Source organism: Neurospora tetrasperma (assembly GCF_000213175.1).
Source record: "Neurospora tetrasperma FGSC 2508 unplaced genomic scaffold NEUTE1scaffold_81, whole genome shotgun sequence".
Classification (NCBI taxonomy): domain Eukaryota; kingdom Fungi; phylum Ascomycota; class Sordariomycetes; order Sordariales; family Sordariaceae; genus Neurospora; species Neurospora tetrasperma.
In genome coordinates, this window is record NW_009799179.1 from 6,638,995 (window position 1) to 6,657,029 (window position 18,035).

An 18,035-nucleotide genomic window follows, 5' to 3' on the forward strand; every position below is an offset into this window, starting at 1 on the left:
AGGTAGCTACGTATGTAACTCTGCTTCGTATAAAAGTCAGGGCTTCCCGGCTCTCCCCAGTTGCACCCAGACAATGGAACCAAGGCCTTGCCGACCTGTCTCCCGTCACTTGGAAGTGCCGAGAATTGTGTTTCTGTCCTCCCCGGCCGGCAGCGGCAGTCGCAGCACATCACGCCGAGAATCATTCTCTGGGCTGTTGTCCGATGGCATTGTCCGTTCCATGCCTGGAAAAGGCGGCTCCGGAGATTGTGCTAATCACTGCTGCCCTCGGCCTTCTCCCATATGCTCCAACTAGGCGGGCAACTGTCCCCAGGAGTGACCCAGATAGGCAGCGCGGTTTGGCCTGATCCCGTTTATCGTCAATTGAATCCCTGCTGAATTAGTGTAGTGTCGCAGGTTTCTGTTCCTGACTAACCTGCTATGGTTTAGGGTGCATTAGCAAGCTGGCTTCGCCTTAGTGGGCACTGGGCAGGATGGGAAGGGTGGGTCGATTTACGATCCAGCAACAACCTCGTCAGGTTGTGTTTTCGCTTCCCTTTTCTTAGAACATCTTGCTGATAGAAGACGGTGCTACTGTACGAGTTCCAAGACTTCTGGTGAGAGATCTTGGCCACTTGTTGTTGCAGACCTGTCGACGTGAGGTAGTTGTCCGAAAAGGAGAGATGACAGCGGTCAGTGCGGTTGTGAACAGACCCTGCGGTTCAGCTGCATGAGAATACAGCTCGGATGACAGGCACATTGCGAGCAGGAAATCTCACGACGTGACATCGGACGAATCCAGGCACGATCACCATAAGCTCGGTATGTGTGTTCCTGTTGTTTCTTTATCTTGCCTTAAGTCGAAACATCGAATTTTTGCTTGACGACGACGCTGTTCTGCTGGACACTGCGTTCCTTTTTTCCTTCTCTGTTATGAAAGGCTGCTCTTTCATGCATTGCCTCAAGCGTTTCCCTGTCCTTAAATCGCACGGGCCAATACATCCCGGCGTATACTATGTTTAGGTATCTTTCGATGGATGGCTATCAAGCTTTTGGCTGGACGCTCAACACCAGAGCAAAGTTAAAAATGTGCCGTTATCTTATCACCCTCTTATAAACCCTGCGGCCCATCTCTCGCTCCAGCTTTGGGTTGATTAAACCCCTAATCTCGGCTGAACGCCTGTCCATGTGAGCGGTGTTGTTGGACTGTTATAGCAACCGTTGGAATACATCCGGATGCCACGAACATTCCACTGCATCACGCCGACCTGGTACCCAGTGGAAATTGAGAGGCTGCACCAAGTCTCAACAGATCGCGATACTGGAACGCTGAATACGATGGCCCAGATGATAGCCCAACAAACCAATCTCCAGGTCGTCAGGAATGCTAGGAGTGGCCCGAGCCACGAACGATCGATCGAAGAACAAGTGTCGTGCTAGCAGGGGAGATGAGGAGCTGTCTGTTCCCACTATCATCAGCACAGAATATGTCATTGATGGATCGATGTCTGTTTGACATTTGCATGAACGATGACAAGATCTTTGCTCGTCGAAGCGATGAAGATACGAGAGTGATCGGCCTTGTGAAGATAACCAGACCCCAGATTATGATCGGATACATCCCGCATTGTTGTCCCGATACAAAAACTACCCGGACCGAGTCTGGCCAGTCTTATGTTTGCCGATCATCATCTCTGAGCACTCGATATTGGGGCCGGGGGCCAGATTGTCAGAACGCAGAAGAGCTACCAACTTTGAAGAAACTTGATCCTTACTGATCCACTCATTATTGCTGATCAGTTGAGTGCATTTAGAATTTGTCAGTGAACTTCATTGGTCGGGGGCACAAGTGAATAGCTAGAGCTCCAGAGTCACAAGCATGGAAGAAAAGACGCTATTGCTTCCGCTTCCTCAGATCCACATGCTGTCTTCAAGCTGACAGTTGTATTGACTGAAAAGCACTCACCCTCCCTCTGCATTTGTGTTAACCCTCCGCATGAGCAGGCATTCTTGGCATTCTTTAAGGCAGCTTGAACATTAAACCGTCCATTGAGTGTCCAACGGAGCAGAAGAGTAGCGAAAGTGGGCAGGTAAACGTTCTCGGGGCGTTGACTCCAAGACACTATCAGGAGTTGCAGATGGTAGGTCTACCATTGTATCAAACTCGATTTGATGTGGTTAGGCCATTCCTGACGTCCACCTTTTGGATGGCAGAGAGACGACTGCTTCGTATGACAGTTACAATCAGCAGAAAGAGAGAAGCGGCTCTTTATCGAGCCGACGTCTACTGTGTAGCTGACCGCCGAACATCTGGCTTATGTCGCACAGCGAGCAGTTAGTTATTAAGTGATCTGTGACATTGGTGACGGCACCTCTCACGGATATCTGAAGAAAGGATTCAGATAAAAACATCACTCAAAGTCGGTCTTGAGACAGGCAGCCTGGTTGTGTTCAATATCGTTCAGGCGGTGGAGGCATACTCCAAGCTACACAATCCCAATTCAAGTAATAAGATTACGTTACCCGGATGCCTGCGCCACTTGATCTCGCGATACTTCTTAGTGGCGCCTCGGCGGCGTGGGTGGAATTTGGTGGTGTTCAGCCGAGGATTCGAACACGAAGCAACACAGCCACCGTTCAGCCGTAACCGATGAATGATCTTGACCTCTCCCGCTTGCAGCTTCGAGCTACGGTTGGCGATTCAGAAAGGAGGCCTGCATAGACCTGCCATTTGAGCTTGTTGTCAGCCGTGGACGCTTGCTCGAAACACCGTCGCAAAGGACTGACGTCCAGTCTGTCGGCGTTCAATGACTGCTCATCCAATGGGCCCACTTGAGCAGCTGGAGTGCCGAGTAGCTAAGAGCTTGGAGAAATTGGATAGCTGTGTCTAATGAAGCGCAATGCCAGTAAAGAGATATATCTAATCAGTGATGTGCTGGATGAAGCCATGTTCGAGTAAATGAGATGGCTAGTTTTTATGTGAGACCAATTGGCTGGATGATCGGTGGTGGAAGAGCTGAGCAACGATTGAGATGGGGGGGGCGGGTGAGATCACGGTGGTGCGCACATGCAGCCAAACACACCAAGGCTACAGAAGACAGCTGGAAAAGCATGGCGGGCAGCTGTCGATCAAGCCTTATTGGACAGAAAGCAGTCTTGGAACTACGGCCATTTATTGCCTCTTGGCGGTCGGCTGTCAGCCCGTGCACCTCCACACAACCCAGCCCATTTTTTTTCCCTTCCTCCCCGCGGTCCCCCGGCACAGCCTTTCCTCTCAACCGCTGGCATGAGGCTCACCACTTTGGAAGCACCCCCAGCTCTGGATTCCACCTCCACCTCTCCCTAAATACAGCGTGCTCTTGCCATCAATACGTTCGATCTTTGAGCTTCAGTCGATTGCCAGCTGTAGCCATTGCATCCTCTGTCTAGATCACCATCCCACCCATTGACGTGGCCCATCATCTGCCGGTTCCAGTCGGTGCTTTTAACGAACCGCCACTGACTACTTATCCACGACTCCTCCAACAAGCCGCGCCGCGAGTCTCCAACTTAGAGAGCTCTCGCCACGCTCTCCAGCCACACATCAAAGCCTCCAACACATCATCACTTGGTGATGCTGCCTGGACGACGGTGAGCCTAAAGCGTGATAGCAGTGTATCCATATATTTATTTGGACCACCTAAACCTTCGATTGGACGGCTTCAAGCGACGTCGTCTAGAGTTTCGGGCGACCTTATGGCTTCGGAAAAAGGGCATCTCGCGGCGACCGAGACACCTCTCGCGACACGCGCTACTTCACAGCTCGCGGCAGCCTCGTCCGCCCCAGAAGCACCGCCGACAGCCACATCCGACGCCGCCTTCGCTCTCGCCGCCGAGATTTCCCGGGCCAAGTCGCTCAAGAGGTCTCGTGAGGAGACCCCGCCATCGCCGGATTCGGTAGAATCATCTTCTCCTGGCGACCTGTCCCCTTCCAAAATCGCCCGCTTGGTCGGCTTTGCCAGGTCGCCTCCGCCCTCCCTAAATGGTACCACCGATCATGATGAGGAGAGACGCCGACGAGATGAGGAGCACCATGTTGAATCAGTGGCAGCATCCGAAAACCTGACCCATAGCCCTCTGGCCGACCTCATGTCCGGAGCGCCGTCGGGTTTGGCTCGACCACCCGACGCGCCAAGCGTTCCGCCATTGTCGAGTCTGGATGCTGCCGCCGATGCTGCTGCTAGGGCACTGAGTGCCGTTACTATCCCAGCGCCAACCGTGGTTACCAATGAACTCAAAGGTGTCAACCAGCCAAGCGCACCGAGCGCCCCCAGTCTTGCCAACGCGTCAGGCGAGGTAGTCAATAGTCCTGTGCCCATGGACGTCGACTCCCGGGAGGATCAACGGCTTTACGCGCCACAGCCTGATGCGCAGATGGAACCTCAGGATAAACCTCCATCATCACTGTCCTATCCCGGAGTCCTTCCGCACGGCACTCCTATGTCAGCACCGGCCCCTCCTCTTCGAGGAATGAGTATGCCCATGCCGAATGCTCAGGGTGCGGATGTGACGCCTCGGTCACCAGGCTCAAAGAAGCACAAGTGCCCCTACTGCTCCACCGAGTTTACTAGACACCACAACCTCAAAAGCCATCTGCTCACTCATAGCCAAGAAAAACCCTATGTTTGCTCCACGTGCCAGATGAGGTTTCGAAGATTACACGATCTTAAGCGGCACAGCAAACTCCACACGGGCGAGAAGCCGCACATATGTCCAAAGTGCGATAGGAAGTTTGCTCGTGGGGATGCGTTGGCGAGACACAGTAAAGGAGCTGGCGGTTGTGCCGGTCGCAGGCCTAGTATGGGAAATTTCGGAGATGAGGATTACGATAGTGTGAACCCGACCGGAGCAGATGAATCAGGGCTGTCGAATGTTATGTATGAGGGTGCTGCTGAGGGTGAACTCGCTGCAGCGGAGGAGGAGCGCCGTCGTCTAAGTTTGCCGGCCATCAAAGCCCAACATGTACCCGGCCAAACGGCTCCCGATGGTTATGCTGCTCACTCGAGCACTTATCCCCCCGCAGGTCCCCGACCTGGCGGTCTATATCCTCCAAACGTTGATCGCGGGTCTACTGGCCCGCCCACTTCTCCAAGCGTGCCCAACAACCACACTCCTCACACCAGCATATCATCGATACCCCTTAGCTCGGGTGGCACGACCATGTATTCGCAGACTGGGATGACGGAGAGTCCCAAACCTCTGAGTCCGGGGACAGCTCAGCCCACCGCGCTTGGTCACGATGCTCTTACGCGTCAACGAGCAGCACCTCAGCAGCCCCATTTCAGACCAGCGGAACAAGCTCCAGCTTCTGGGTTATCACTGCCATCTCACGGTATGTCACCAGCGGCCGAACAAGCCTGGCTTTCCCAATACCCTCCTGCTGACCGAGACCCGTCCCAAGGCAACACTAGTGCGCCTACTTCTCCGGCAACCCAACAAACGGCCGCTCGTGGACGGAACCGCGCTTCGGGCGGACCTCCTGGACCTAGTAGGCCCGGCATGGTCGACGGCAACAACCTTTTCGCCGCTGGTGAGCAAGGTGTATGGTCGTACGTGCAGCACATGGAGGACAAGTTCAAACACTTGCAGTCTATGGTGGAGGCAACAAGCCAAACCAATACCGAGCTGACAGCTAAGCTTAACTCACACGAGCAACATATCTCTGTTTTGAATCAAAACAGTGCCGAGCTAGTGGCCAAGATCAACACATATGAGCAACATATTTCTTCTTTGAACCAGACTCTAACAAATCTGACGGCCAAGTGTACCAATCATGAACAGCACATTTCTGTCCTGACTGCCGAGGTCACGGCGCTCCGGCAACAGCAGCAGCATCAACATCAGCAGCAACACCAACTCCACCATCAACCAGAACATCATCACCAGGAAAATCAAGAAGCCAATCTTCAAGAGCACCTACCTCAGCATCAGCAAGAGCATCAGCAGGGCCATCAGCAGCAACACCAATCTGAACACCAACCCGAGCACCAGCCTGAACCCCAATCAGAGCACCAGCCAGGACACCAGCCAGAGCATCAGCAACAACATCATCAGCCAGAGCACCAGCAACAACACGTCTCTACCGAGACGCAAGAACCCCCGCCTGCAGCACAGCAATAGGAACGCGAACTCGCTCCGGAGGTCGCTGCTTGGGCGAGTGAGGCATGGATTCAGCACATGATTGGCGTCACCGGAAAGTGACAATCCATTCATTTCTATATGGACACGGACAAAGGCAACATGGAGGATATACGAGTGGGGAATAAGTCGAGTGTCCGGTCGGACCTGTCAGTTTTCGACTCCGGCAATATGCTTATTAGAAAGGCGGGACTCGTATCTTTTCTAGGTTGGGGGTTAGGTGGCCGGCATGGCGTTTTGATAGGCTTCACGTAGTTCACGCGGCGTCTGGTCCGGAGTCTAGAATCAGTTCGCAAGTGTTGCTTTTGCTTTTCGGCTTCGGCTGTTTCATCCTAGTAGATGGTGGTGTCACTGGCACACGCCTGGCTTCGATAATCCTTACATGGCGGGAGGATAGCTCCTAAAGGGCAATCAACAACATAAGCGCGGTTTGATGGTCGTAGCCCACGTTGAGTTCATGCCGAGGTGAGGCATGATGCAGTTGAGGCTATCCGTCTGTCCGTCTAATAAGCGTGTTATGCTTTGCTTCTGCTAAGAAGTTTTTTGTAATGTGCAAACGAGGTTTATGGCATTGGGCTTTAGGCAAGGACCACTGTTAGTGAATAAATTTGGGACAACACAGATGGGGCAGCGGAACGCAAAAGTGTCGGGAGGAAGAATAAACAAGTATCTATCGTATGAATGCTGCCTGATCTCAAAGTGCATCTTACCGTTCAACCGCATTGCATGGTTATGGAAGGCATGTATGTATACACGTGTACGGTAATGTCCACTATAAGGCCACTGCGCTTAGTCGGGGTTGAGGTGCAAGATGCTGTCGCTGAAACAGATGGGTCATGGTCTTGTCTTTTCTGAGGCTCTGGCCTAAATCGATCGCTTGGATAGATCCAGTAAATTTATAGCCGTCATCTTCATCATGATGTTCTGTCTCAAGGCGTCAAGACTTCCTTTGCGCATCATAACGATGAGGAGAGGGGTCCATGAGCCTGTAGCACAATATGATCTGAAAACTCTAAACGCGGCCGAAGAAAGAGTGCTCGCTGTTCTGCCTTGGGGTGGTGCTTGAAAGTCGTGCAGCCTCCGGGCCATTCCCGGAAGGAACGAGCAGGCAGGACGGGAGCTTTCGGGACCTCGGTCCCTGCCGAGATCACCCCACCCGAGAACGTCATAGACATCTGACAAGTATACTACTAACAGCAAAGTACGGAATAGATGAGATGATATGTTAGCTCTATGCGCGAAAGCTACATGCTGGCAGGGACTCCACAGCGTCACGAACATCAACCCCTCGCTGCTGCCAGACATCAAGCCATCCATTGCATGCATGCCCTACACATTTTGTCAAACCACCAGGCATCTCATCGCTCGAGCACCTCGGCTGGTCCCATCTACAGAGACTGATGGAATGTGAACATTGATTGCTCTGTCAAGTCCCAAGTCAGAAAAAGGTATGTACGTTGCTCATTGTACACTTGTCAATTCTTTTTCGCGGGCTCCCTCTCATTCATCCATGCCCGCTTTTGATTGAGATGTGAGAATACCGATTCATAACTCCTTCCAACTTTCCTCGTCAAACTACGTAGTAGCTTCCTCGGTCATCGATACCTAGCTGCTTCCTACTCCCGTTTCATGGATCATGGCTGCTAAACCAGGAGAACCCCTCGCCGCACTCACTCGCTGCTTCTTTGTCGTCAAGTCCCTGCCCTCCACTGTCACCTGCCCGTTCTCCTGCCTGCCCCATGCTGGGCTTGCTGCATGCTTGAGGTCCCATGTTGACTGTAGTGTAGAATGAGCAAGGAAGGCGCGTCAATACTTCTCGCCATACGTTACTAAGCGTGACAGCATCCGCAGTCGTCAACTCAAGAACATCTGACCACCACTCTGCACCGTACCTTCTTGTAGGCACCTCTCAGCTACGGCCACCGAGCAGTCTGACCACGCCTCAAAACCCGTCTGGTCCATCCTCAGTCAAGGACCGCCTCTTAATTTTCTTTTCTACCGAGGTAAGTAATCAACTACTGGGACTCCCATCACACATCTTGCCATGGCAGACGCCTCTGGACCCCGTCCTCCGCGGAGCGGTTCCCTGTCCAGAAAGAAGTCCGGCAAGAAAAATAAGAAGAACAGCCAGAAAGCGGCTCCCAGTGAGATACCGGTGCTAAAAGGGGTCGATAAACACGCAGCTCGTCACGGTCAGACCTCAGCCTCTGCTGATCAGGCCTCCGGCACCCCGGCGAATCAGAAGGAGAAACAGCTACACACCAAGACTTCTGTAAGTGACTTCAATCTTCGGGTTTCACCACGCACACACTAATATCCGTCAGATACCCGACCTGAAACCTTCAACAACCAGTGTTGATTCTACCGCCACTGCCAGCGCCAGCGCCAGCGCATCGTTGGGATCACTGAACACTAAAACCTCCCACGAAAAACCGGCCAAGATGTCAAACAAGGACAAGAGAGCGGTGACGGATGAGTCCGCCGATTTTTCGATCTCAGACCCAGCAACTACCAACCCGGCTACGCCTTCCTCCACCCAAGTCGATGGGGTCCTCGAGACGGACACTCCGCGTACAGAAGTTTCGCAGACGGCAGGAACGGCGCCGAGTACCGGTATTGATTATGCTGATGCTCTCAAGGATGCTTTGAAAGAGAGTGGAACGAAGGAGGGAACAGAGGAAAGAGTTGAAGATCTCCCGCAGGAGGGTGCCCGCGAGGAACCAGCCGAGAAGCCTTCCAAGAAGACCGTACTCCCAATTCATGACAACACAGCTCGAGAGGAGCCCAGCAATGCGGACCACGACGTCAGACGAGAGAAACAAGCCTTGTACGACGAATACCCTTCATTGTATTTTGAGGGCAGCGACAATGAGCGGGCACAAATGGAGCGGGATAGAGCCAACGCATACCAGGCTGCCGGCATCAGATTTGCGCCATTTAACATACCTTTACAGCGAAGACTTCAGACCCTGGCGGTTCTGCTACACTCGCTGATTATTGCCACTACTGTATCCTTCTTTTTCTTCCTGTGCGCCATCCCTTTACTTTGGCCATTGGTTATCCCATATCTTCTTCATATGCTGCTCAGCAAAGCAGCATCCGATGGAAAGTTGCGCTTCCGCTCAGAAAGGTTCCGGCACTCCCGAATCTGGCACTTCTTTGCAGACTACTTCCCGGCTAAGCTGCACAAGACGCACGATCTTCCCGCTGATAGGAAGTACATCTTTGGTTATCACCCCCACGGCATCATCTCACATGGCGCTTACGCCGCTTTTGCCACCGAAGCCCTCGGTTTCTCTGAGAAATTTCCCGGGATTACCAACAGCCTGCTTACCCTGGACAGTAACTTCCGCATCCCGATTTACCGCGACTATATCCTTAGCATGGGCCTCCGCTCCGTTTCGAAGGAGTCAATCACCAATATCCTCAGCCGCGGCGGTACTGACGGTCACGGCGCGGGCCGTGCTGTCACCATCGTTATTGGTGGTGCTCGAGAATCACTGGAGGCTCAACCTGGTACACTCCGTCTCGTGCTCGGCGAGCGCAAGGGCTTTGTCAAGGTGGCCATGCGCACTGGCGCTGATATCGTCCCCGTGCTCGCATTTGGCGAGAACGATCTCTACGATCAGGTCAGTCCCAAGAGCCATCCGTACTTGCATAGGCTCCAGATGTTTGTGCTCCGAACCCTCAAGTTCACTCTGCCGTTTTTGCATGGAAGAGGCATTTTCAACTACGATGTGGGTCTGATGCCATACCGCCGGCCGCTGAACATTGTCGTTGGCAAACCGATCCGGGTTACAAAGAGGGCCGAGAGCGACCTGGAGACAAGCGAGATTGACCAGCTACACGGCCTTTACGTAAAGGAGCTGGAGAAGATGTGGGAGCGCTACAAGGACGGGTTTGCCCCAGAAAGGATTGAGGAAATGCAGATACTGAAATAGGAAATCAGAGTGGACAAGGGACAGGTGGAGGCGAGGGAGGAAGGAAAGAGAGGATGGTCGATACCATGTGGATTCCACATTCATTAAAGAGGCAGATTATCTGGGGTAGTCATGAAATAGGTGGCCAGGACAGTTTTGCTACGGACTATGACAAGGGGCGGATATATCTTTATCACTATGCGGAGATGAAGATGTAATTAAGTTCAAATTACAAAATGGAGTAGTCGTCTAAAAATACACGTTGTCTGTTCGGTTCATGGTTGTCAAGCCTGCGCTTTCATCTGTCTCCGATCGAAACCTTGTTCTTCGTCATCTCTCAAAATTAGTGTAAACTTGACAATGGCGCATACACCTTATTTTTGACACTCAACCAAGAAGCTCAGTCACGTTTTTTTGGACTCTCTCACGATGACAAGATACTATGCGATCTAGTCATGTCACTCATGGGAAAAAAAAAAAAAAAAAAAAAAAACATCAATGAAAAAACAGCTGGAACGTGCAAACAGCAAGCAACAAGTCTCAAGTCTTTCCCGGATATCGGTCTATATGTTCCTGTCGGGTCGCCTGGCACAACGGACTGGGGTCTCGGAGAACCGAGGGGTTTGAGAACTCGGAAAGGAGAGATGAAAGAAATGTGCTAAACGGCTTTTTAATAATCAAACATGGGGATGGAAAAAGTGACATTGATTTGGCTTCGAGTAGCTCCATTCGTCCTCATTTGACGATTGAACACGATCCAGGTCGAAGGCTGAGACTAAGGGAAAGAACAGGAAATGCTGGTATGTAGGCTGGTTGTATGATGATGATGGATGGGTTGAGGCTGCGGAGATGTGTTGTGTTGAGAGGTGAATCAAAACGCTGTTCTTGATGTTGTAATGTCCGTCTCTCTCTCTCTCTGTATTTCTTCTGTGACTAGGTACCCGGGTCTTGTTATTCCTAAAAGGTAAATAGCCTAGATCAACGACAATAATCCGTCATCTTTCTACCTACCTGCTTCTCAAATAACCTCCATTTACGTACGGTTCAACGAGTGGGTGGTGACAGAGTAGGTACATACACCACACTTCGACATTGTACGTACTTACCCAAGAAGGGTATCGTGGCTGTAAAGCCCAAGTTTCGGTGGAAACGAGAATAAGAAAATAACATCGTGGTCTCAAGAACGACGACGACAGGAAGGAAAACCCTTCGTTGGGTACTGTTTCTGTTTCTGTTTCTGTTGATGCGTTGATTCGCTCCGTATTTCACTGTATTCTTCTTCTTCAACTGGAAATTACCTACTACCTATGGGGAAGGAACGATCAAGAACCGGATGTTTATCAGCGAGGTCAAAAGGTAGGTAAAGTAGGTACCTCTACCGATATATTGCAAGGTAACAACAATTCAAAAGTCTTGGAAGATACCTACTTACCGTCTGTATGATTGAAGTCCTCCGTCGTCCAGCTCGTCTCGCTCCCTTGCATAAACCACCAAGAGGGCATTTTCGCTACCAGTTATGTTATCAGCTCTGACATAACTCAGAAGCAGTTCATGTGAGAAGACTCTCTATCTGGAGTGCAAATGCAGCGTCAAGTAAGAAAGATCCAACGAATGCATGAAAGATCGTCGTCTATTGTCAAAATGAAGCGGAAAGAAAAATAAGAATGCACAAATGCAATACAACACACCCACAACCAGACAAACCAAGCTTGATACTTCGGTGTCTCCGTGAACAATGAAGTAGTAGTGCTTGGTACTACTATCGATATTATCGTGATTGTCTCTCGTTACCACCTACTTTCATATAGAACGGTTCGAAACGTTGGAAACGGCCCGTCTTGTATTTGAACTCTTGAGCTGGCAACCAAACGAATGAATCATAAAGTTGGAAGTCATGTCCCACCTCCTCTTTACTCTCGTATATTACCTACCGCCTGTATAAATGGGATGCTCGATACATATGTAGTCTAGAAATACAACGGTGCATTAGTTATGGATGGTACGTACGCACTGACGTTGGCTCGGTTATTTATGTATCGTTCGTTTCGCTTCCATCTCGTCTCAAGCCGTGTGTGTCTATATGCGTTTTGACTTCCCGTCCCATGTTTCGCCCCGCCGTGCATCCCGTGTTTATTCTAGAATGTCTCGAACGCCTTAATTTCCTTTCCACTTCCCGCCTTTCCGACTTCCGTCCCTCCTGTCGCAGTTGGGGCAAAAGAAGGTTCGGTTAGAATAGAAAGCGGCTAAATGCGTAACGAAACGTACATTTCAGAAACCACAATGCATTTCTTCACAGGGAGAAGGACAACGAGAACATATTCTTGTTTGTGCTGGTATCAAACTTGGTGATCGTTGTTGTTGCCTGCTAGATATACTGTAGCTTTTTATTGATGAGACCAAGTGATGATCCAGGCACGCGAAGGGTGGATGCGTCGTGTAAAATTGAAACCATGCAAGAGAAAAAAAAGAAAAAAAATAAAGCAAAACACCCAAAACTCCTCGCCAGCCATTGAAATGCTCAATGATACAAAGCCAAATGTCCTCTTGAACGCCTCGCAGTACTATGGCCACTGATGCATTCAAAAAAAGAAAAAAAGAAATAGAAATAGAAAGAGTAATAAAAAATAAGAATAAAGAGGGGTTGGTTTGCTGCTAGGTGGTTCTACCCTTTCCGTCAACCTCTCCTCTAGAAACGTTTTGATCTGTATCTAAGAAAGTTTCGTGACGAGATAATTTGTGTTGGTTGTCCTCCTCTTACGTCCGTCGAACCCGCTTCCAGATTCGCTTCATGACCCCCTTCTCCGAGGTGATGCTTGCCTGGTTCTCCAAGCTTTCATTGAGTATTGGCTCCCCGTAAAACATGCTCTTGTTTTCAAATCCGCCCAAAGACATCGACTTGCGGGTATTCCGGTACAAGGGCTTCCCTTGCTGCCATCCGTAGATCTCGTTCTCGTGCGCCCGCAAATCGGGACGTGTCAGAGTCATGCGCAGCGTCATTTCGCGGGAGTTTGCGGGCACCTGAGCATATCCCCCAGCTCCCTCCGAAAACATGCCATATCCGTCTCTCAGAAATGTTGGATCACTCGAAGTAGCACGTTGAGAGTGGGATCTGGTCTCGAATGCTTGGGGTGTTTTGGGCGACTCGGGATCCGCAAGTGATGGCTGATCGCTGTTGAGAGAGACATGCTCGTCGTCGTCATCAGCCAAAAATGTACCCATGGCCCACGTATCTTCTTCTTTTGGCGTCGACTGAATCTTCTTGCGGGCAGGGCCGAGTGGCATTTCCATGAACTCGGTATGGACCATAGACCCTGCGCCAAGCGCGTCCGTAGAGGGAAAGCCAAACTCGATAGCCTCATCGAATTTCTGAGGAGAGGCAAGATAAACGCGTAACTTCAATCGAGCCTCAGGATCTTGATAGTGAGCTGCAGATGGGTCAAATATTGAATCCTGGGGGCTGTGCTTTGGTGTGATGAGCGACAGAGTGCGCGACTTCCGGTGTGTGCGTCCATCCGAGTTAGCGACACTACCTGCCGAGGTAGGCGCTGATGACCCAGTTGCTAGGGCATTGTGGCTTCCTGGTCTGCTGGTGAGGGTAGGCGTGGATGGCATGCCGAATGGAAGCTTGGATACAGACATTTGCCTGCGGAAAGATGGTCGTTGTTGTTTTGGAGATGGAAGGCCGTCCCTCAAATTGGCATGGTAATCGTCCAGGAAAAGACGCAAGTCCAGATCGTCTTCTTCGTCGAGCCATCGGAAGCTTTCATAAAACGACTGAGGTAGTTCTTCACTGATGGGTTGCTCAGAACGGTTCTTGACGCCTTCTCGAGCCTCCAAAGTGTTTTGCTGAGACATATGCGACGGCATGAGGCCTTCCCTCTTCACGCTTGGGTGGCCATTGTTCCTCCTGTTCATCTTGTATATAGCCTCGTCTGCTGCGTCCAGAATGACGCTAGCACGGAGACGCCTTGCAAGAGCAAGCTGCTCTTCGCGGGTTAACTCTTGTTGGCGCATGTTGTCGACAGATGCCTGTGGTATTTCGAGAACAGGAGATGGCAGGCTCGATTCCCCTCCTAATGGTCCCCGCCCGTCACGACTGACGATTTGCTCCGAGCGACTTTGCTGTTTGTGGCCCTTTTGGCGTTTGTAGTTGGATATCTCGTCGTAGTGTCGTGTGATGCCGTCGATGAGGTAAGACTCCCGAGCAAAGCGCAACCTTTCGAGGGTTGAGAAGTACTGTAAGGTTTTTGTTTTAGCGAGGACTTCAAGAAGAAAAGCGGTTTCAAAGAATAGAATCATAAGATACGTTGATCAAGCCATCTAATATAACGTGTAGGGGTCACCAGCATATGACGGGCAGTTTGGGAGCTTGAGCGGGAGGGACATAACGAAGCCAGTGAGGTGGCATGGATAAGGGCAAGGGGTCCCTGAGCAGCTTTGACTGGCAGGCGTTGGACCCGCATGCAGGAGAGTCAAATGAAGCTGCAAGTGCGCGGAAGTGAGTTGAAATAGGATCCCTGTCCAGGTGCAAGACGTCCGTGTTCACTGAACGATACGAGACGCTGCACCACCTTCTCTGCCGAAAATTGCTCGATCCCAACAAGTGGTTTGAGGTTAGGTTGCCAAAGAGCCTATCCTATGGAGCTCGACACGTGCGTTGTTCGCTTCAGCAGCCGGAGAAACAGTGAACAGGTATGCGCCTGGGAAAATACCGTCGTCCATCGAAAGCAGTCTTATTGGCCAAATCAAAGCCAACCGAGATTTGCCCTTGTTGACAGGCACTCGCTCGTCAACCAATGTGACATGAGAAGCCTCAAGAAGCAGAACCTCAGGCGCCTGAGTGCTTGTCGAGGCGCGAGAAGCGCTCAGCGAAGAGCTGGACCATGTCATCTAGGCCTGGTGATATCAACCATTGGCGGAGGACGTTCATTTCATCTGTCTGCCAATTCTACCAGCCTCTTGAGGTACCTCCAATTCCTTCAACGCTTCGAGGCGCGAGCTCCTCACCTTTTCAGGGGCGCCGTCCCGCCATGTTCCCCAATTAAGGAGCGGCTGTGATGCTCTGACGGTGGTGCGCACCGGTGGGTGTCATCGCCGGACAGAAGCAAAGGCAAGGGGGACTTCCAATTGGACATGACTTGTGTGACATATGCGGGATCTAGCACTTGCTGCAGGAACCAACAGCGAGCGGGAGGGGGCAGACGAGAGAGGGGTGATGCCCAGAGAGGGTAAAAGAAAAAAAAAAGGCAATCGAACATGGGAGAGACCTTGGCTCAAACACCATGAACAACAAGTCTCCGTGCCGGCATCAGATATAGAGTTTGGGGATTCTCCAGAAATTTCGGGTACACACCTTGCGCTGTATTGCCAATGGCAGAGCCTCAAACTCTTCCCGGGTCATCTGTGGAACCGCATTGGCCTGACTTTGTCGTGTCCCAATGCTGCTAGATCTGGAATGGGTAAATCGCTTGTGTGTCGTCGGCTTGGTGTCTGCGAAACCATGTCCTGCATCCTCGAGCGGCTGCTGCGGCTTGCCGTTATGGTCCATGTGCTGATGATGATGTAGTTTTGTCCACAGAGAGAAGAAGGGACTGGGAAGTCGGGCCATCTGCTCGCTGTGAGCCGAATGCGGCCGGCGTGGCCGCTGTTGAGCGATGCTTTTGGCAGCATAGTTAGACCGGCCAGAGGGCGCGGCCCCATCAGCCGAAGCCACATCTGTAGGGTCAGGCATTATGGGGCCGTGTTGGATGCTCGAGAAGCTGCTGCTGGAATTATCGAAATAATGGTGAAATGCGCAAGGTTCGGAGGCGAGACTTTTTGTCGAAGCTGGGGGAGAAAGGTAAAATGAGCGGTAGACAGGACTCCTTGGAAGATTGACGTCGACGTGAAATGGACCGAAGTTGTCTAAGCCCAGGTCGGGCTGATGATGGCGCTCGCTGTTGCCGATATGGAAATATGAACAGTCGTCGAGGAAAGTGCCAATGTTGGTGGTCTGGTCGTGCGTTGTGTTTGTTGGGAAAAACCTGAAGGGAAGGTGGAAAGCAAAATCTCGCGGGCTCCTGTTGTCTATCGACAGAGGTGTCTGGGAAACGTACGTCCATGGTTCAACAAGGGGTTCATTGTCTAGCTGATCTAGGCGCTGGCGAGCATGGTGATCTGGCAGAGTCGGTGTCGCTGCCCCAGCGAACGGGGTTGGTGGACAGCTAGAACACCATGCCGGACACCCTCCCGGACCAGCTTCTGGCTCCAGGAGAGACAGGGGCATGGAGAAGCTGCGGTCGGCCGACATGTCATCGAGGTCCAGCAGGGCGTCAAGGGCACCAATGCCATTCGCAGGCACGTGTGGCACATTTTGCTGGCTCTCCGGCACCACGAAGGCGGCCGCGGAACTAGCGCCTTGAGACTCCCGCCCAACTGCGAGGCTGCCCATCTCGCTACCGCGCTACCACTCAGCCGACTCGGTCACGTCGCGAGCGCAGCAACCACCGCCAATTGAGCCTGAACAGCGGAGGACCAAGGCGGTGATTTAGTGTGATGGGGATCTTGACGGCGGCACCTGATGAGACGTTGAACTGTTCCCCAACTCTTCTCTCCACGTCCCGTTGTTGTTCCTACAGGGTCCAGGTCCCTATTTCCCGACCTTTTTACACTAAGTAGCTCTCCCACAGCTGGGCTCTCCTGGCTCTCTTGGCTATTCTGTTCCCAGTTTTAAGATCAAGGTGGGGCTGCCAGGCCGAGTGGAAGCGAGACCGCAAACGGCAATCTCAGAATAGAAGACGAGCAGGAACAGCTCGAGATGAAGTGGCCGTTGCTAAATTTCTGGGTCGGCCGATGTGACTGTCGGCTTGTCCCCGGATCAGATAGCGCACGTGGACTCCGCACTCCGCGGGCACTGAATAAAAGATTAAAAAAAGGTACGAAAACCGACACCCTCCAGCGAGTCCACGTACGGGGTAATGAGGGATCAGCCCAATTTGCGATGGTTCCGCTGATGTTTCAGTTCTGTCTGTTCAAGAAGAGACGTTGTCGCCGTTGATCGTTGGAGATAGCGGCGAGGATGACAGTTGATATTTTCTGTTCGCAAGGGATAATCGGTGCCTCAACAGGATGGGGTTCCCTTCCAGTGCTTGAATTGACCGCTGAGCTGCTGCTTCAGTTGTGACAGATGCAGGTGAAGCCCTCCTCTGACGCCGCAGTGGATGTCGGACAGAGCTAGCGAATTGGATCGATGTGATGCGGGCGTCGTGCAGTGGCAGGCAGATCCCGTCGTTTGCTTGTGGAGGACTGGCAATAGGGTAGTGGGGAAATGGAGATCGCTTCAGGCTTTTGCTCGTTATTTGTTAATGAAGCAATATCGCACATGGCATCTACCACCCAAGAACCACCACGGTACCGAGACCGCAATCATGTGATGGATGTGATAAGAGGCAATTGCCGTCGATGATCGTTTCCTTCTTCAAGGGTCTTCTCGATATTGATCTGGAGTCAGGTTCGTGTCGAGGTCCCGGCCGTCCGCTTAGCTCGGTTGCAACAGACTTGTGATGGATGAGAGCCACTGCGGGAGTGGGTCTAGGATGATATAGAAGGAGGACGAAGAGATAGGTACCTCTAGGTAGTCTATGGAGAGAAACCTCAAGAAAGAACACTTTGAATTTATTCTGAGATGAGAGATGAACTCGTCCTAAATCCAGCCTCCCTCTGTGGTCTGTAGGTCTCCTCGTTTCCAAACTCCCCTCGTGTTCGAAACCGATGGGGGCCTGGGTTGTAGTAACCTAAGCTAAGGGGGTCTCTGAGGGGTTCTCACTACGTAAATACTGAACGGGGATTCGGGGTCTGTGATTGGAACCATCGATGTAACAAACAGAGATGGATAATTATTAGCGTGTTTGGAAGGAGCTCAGTGACGACTCGATGTTGAGTTTACTTCGAGGAAGGAACGTAGGTAGCGCTAGATAGAGG

The 18,035-nt window shown here is 51.7% G+C and overlaps 4 protein-coding genes across 4 annotated transcripts; 2 read left to right on the top strand and 2 right to left on the bottom strand.

Moving 5' to 3' along the window:
- Window positions 1-3,714: 3,714 nt before the first annotated feature.
- NEUTE1DRAFT_126399 (uncharacterized protein) lies at window positions 3,715-6,464 on the top strand (the record flags this gene model as incomplete). The annotated part of the gene is made up of 2 exons (XM_009858317.1): window positions 3,715-5,350; window positions 5,420-6,464. The coding sequence occupies 2 exons, from the start codon at window positions 3,715-3,717 to the stop codon at window positions 6,136-6,138; spliced, it is 2,355 nt and encodes a 784-aa protein (XP_009856619.1).
- A 1,660-nt stretch (window positions 6,465-8,124) lies between these two features.
- NEUTE1DRAFT_119028 (uncharacterized protein) lies at window positions 8,125-10,360 on the top strand (the record flags this gene model as incomplete). Its single annotated transcript, XM_009858318.1, has 3 exons — window positions 8,125-8,159; window positions 8,340-8,428; window positions 8,481-10,360. One exon carries the CDS (start codon window positions 8,598-8,600, stop codon window positions 10,095-10,097), a length of 1,500 nt encoding a protein of 499 aa, XP_009856620.1.
- A 393-nt stretch (window positions 10,361-10,753) lies between these two features.
- On the bottom strand, window positions 10,754-11,578 carry NEUTE1DRAFT_114870 (uncharacterized protein; the record flags this gene model as incomplete). Its single annotated transcript, XM_009858319.1, has 3 exons — window positions 10,754-11,049; window positions 11,183-11,200; window positions 11,509-11,578. The coding sequence occupies 3 exons, from the start codon at window positions 11,576-11,578 to the stop codon at window positions 10,754-10,756; spliced, it is 384 nt and encodes a 127-aa protein (XP_009856621.1).
- A 1,001-nt stretch (window positions 11,579-12,579) lies between these two features.
- On the bottom strand, window positions 12,580-16,506 carry NEUTE1DRAFT_73180 (uncharacterized protein; the record flags this gene model as incomplete). The annotated part of the gene is made up of 5 exons (XM_009858320.1): window positions 12,580-14,312; window positions 14,431-14,621; window positions 14,789-14,952; window positions 15,084-15,244; window positions 15,430-16,506. The coding sequence occupies 5 exons, from the start codon at window positions 16,504-16,506 to the stop codon at window positions 12,831-12,833; spliced, it is 3,075 nt and encodes a 1,024-aa protein (XP_009856622.1).
- Between the last annotated feature and the right edge of the window lie 1,529 nt (window positions 16,507-18,035).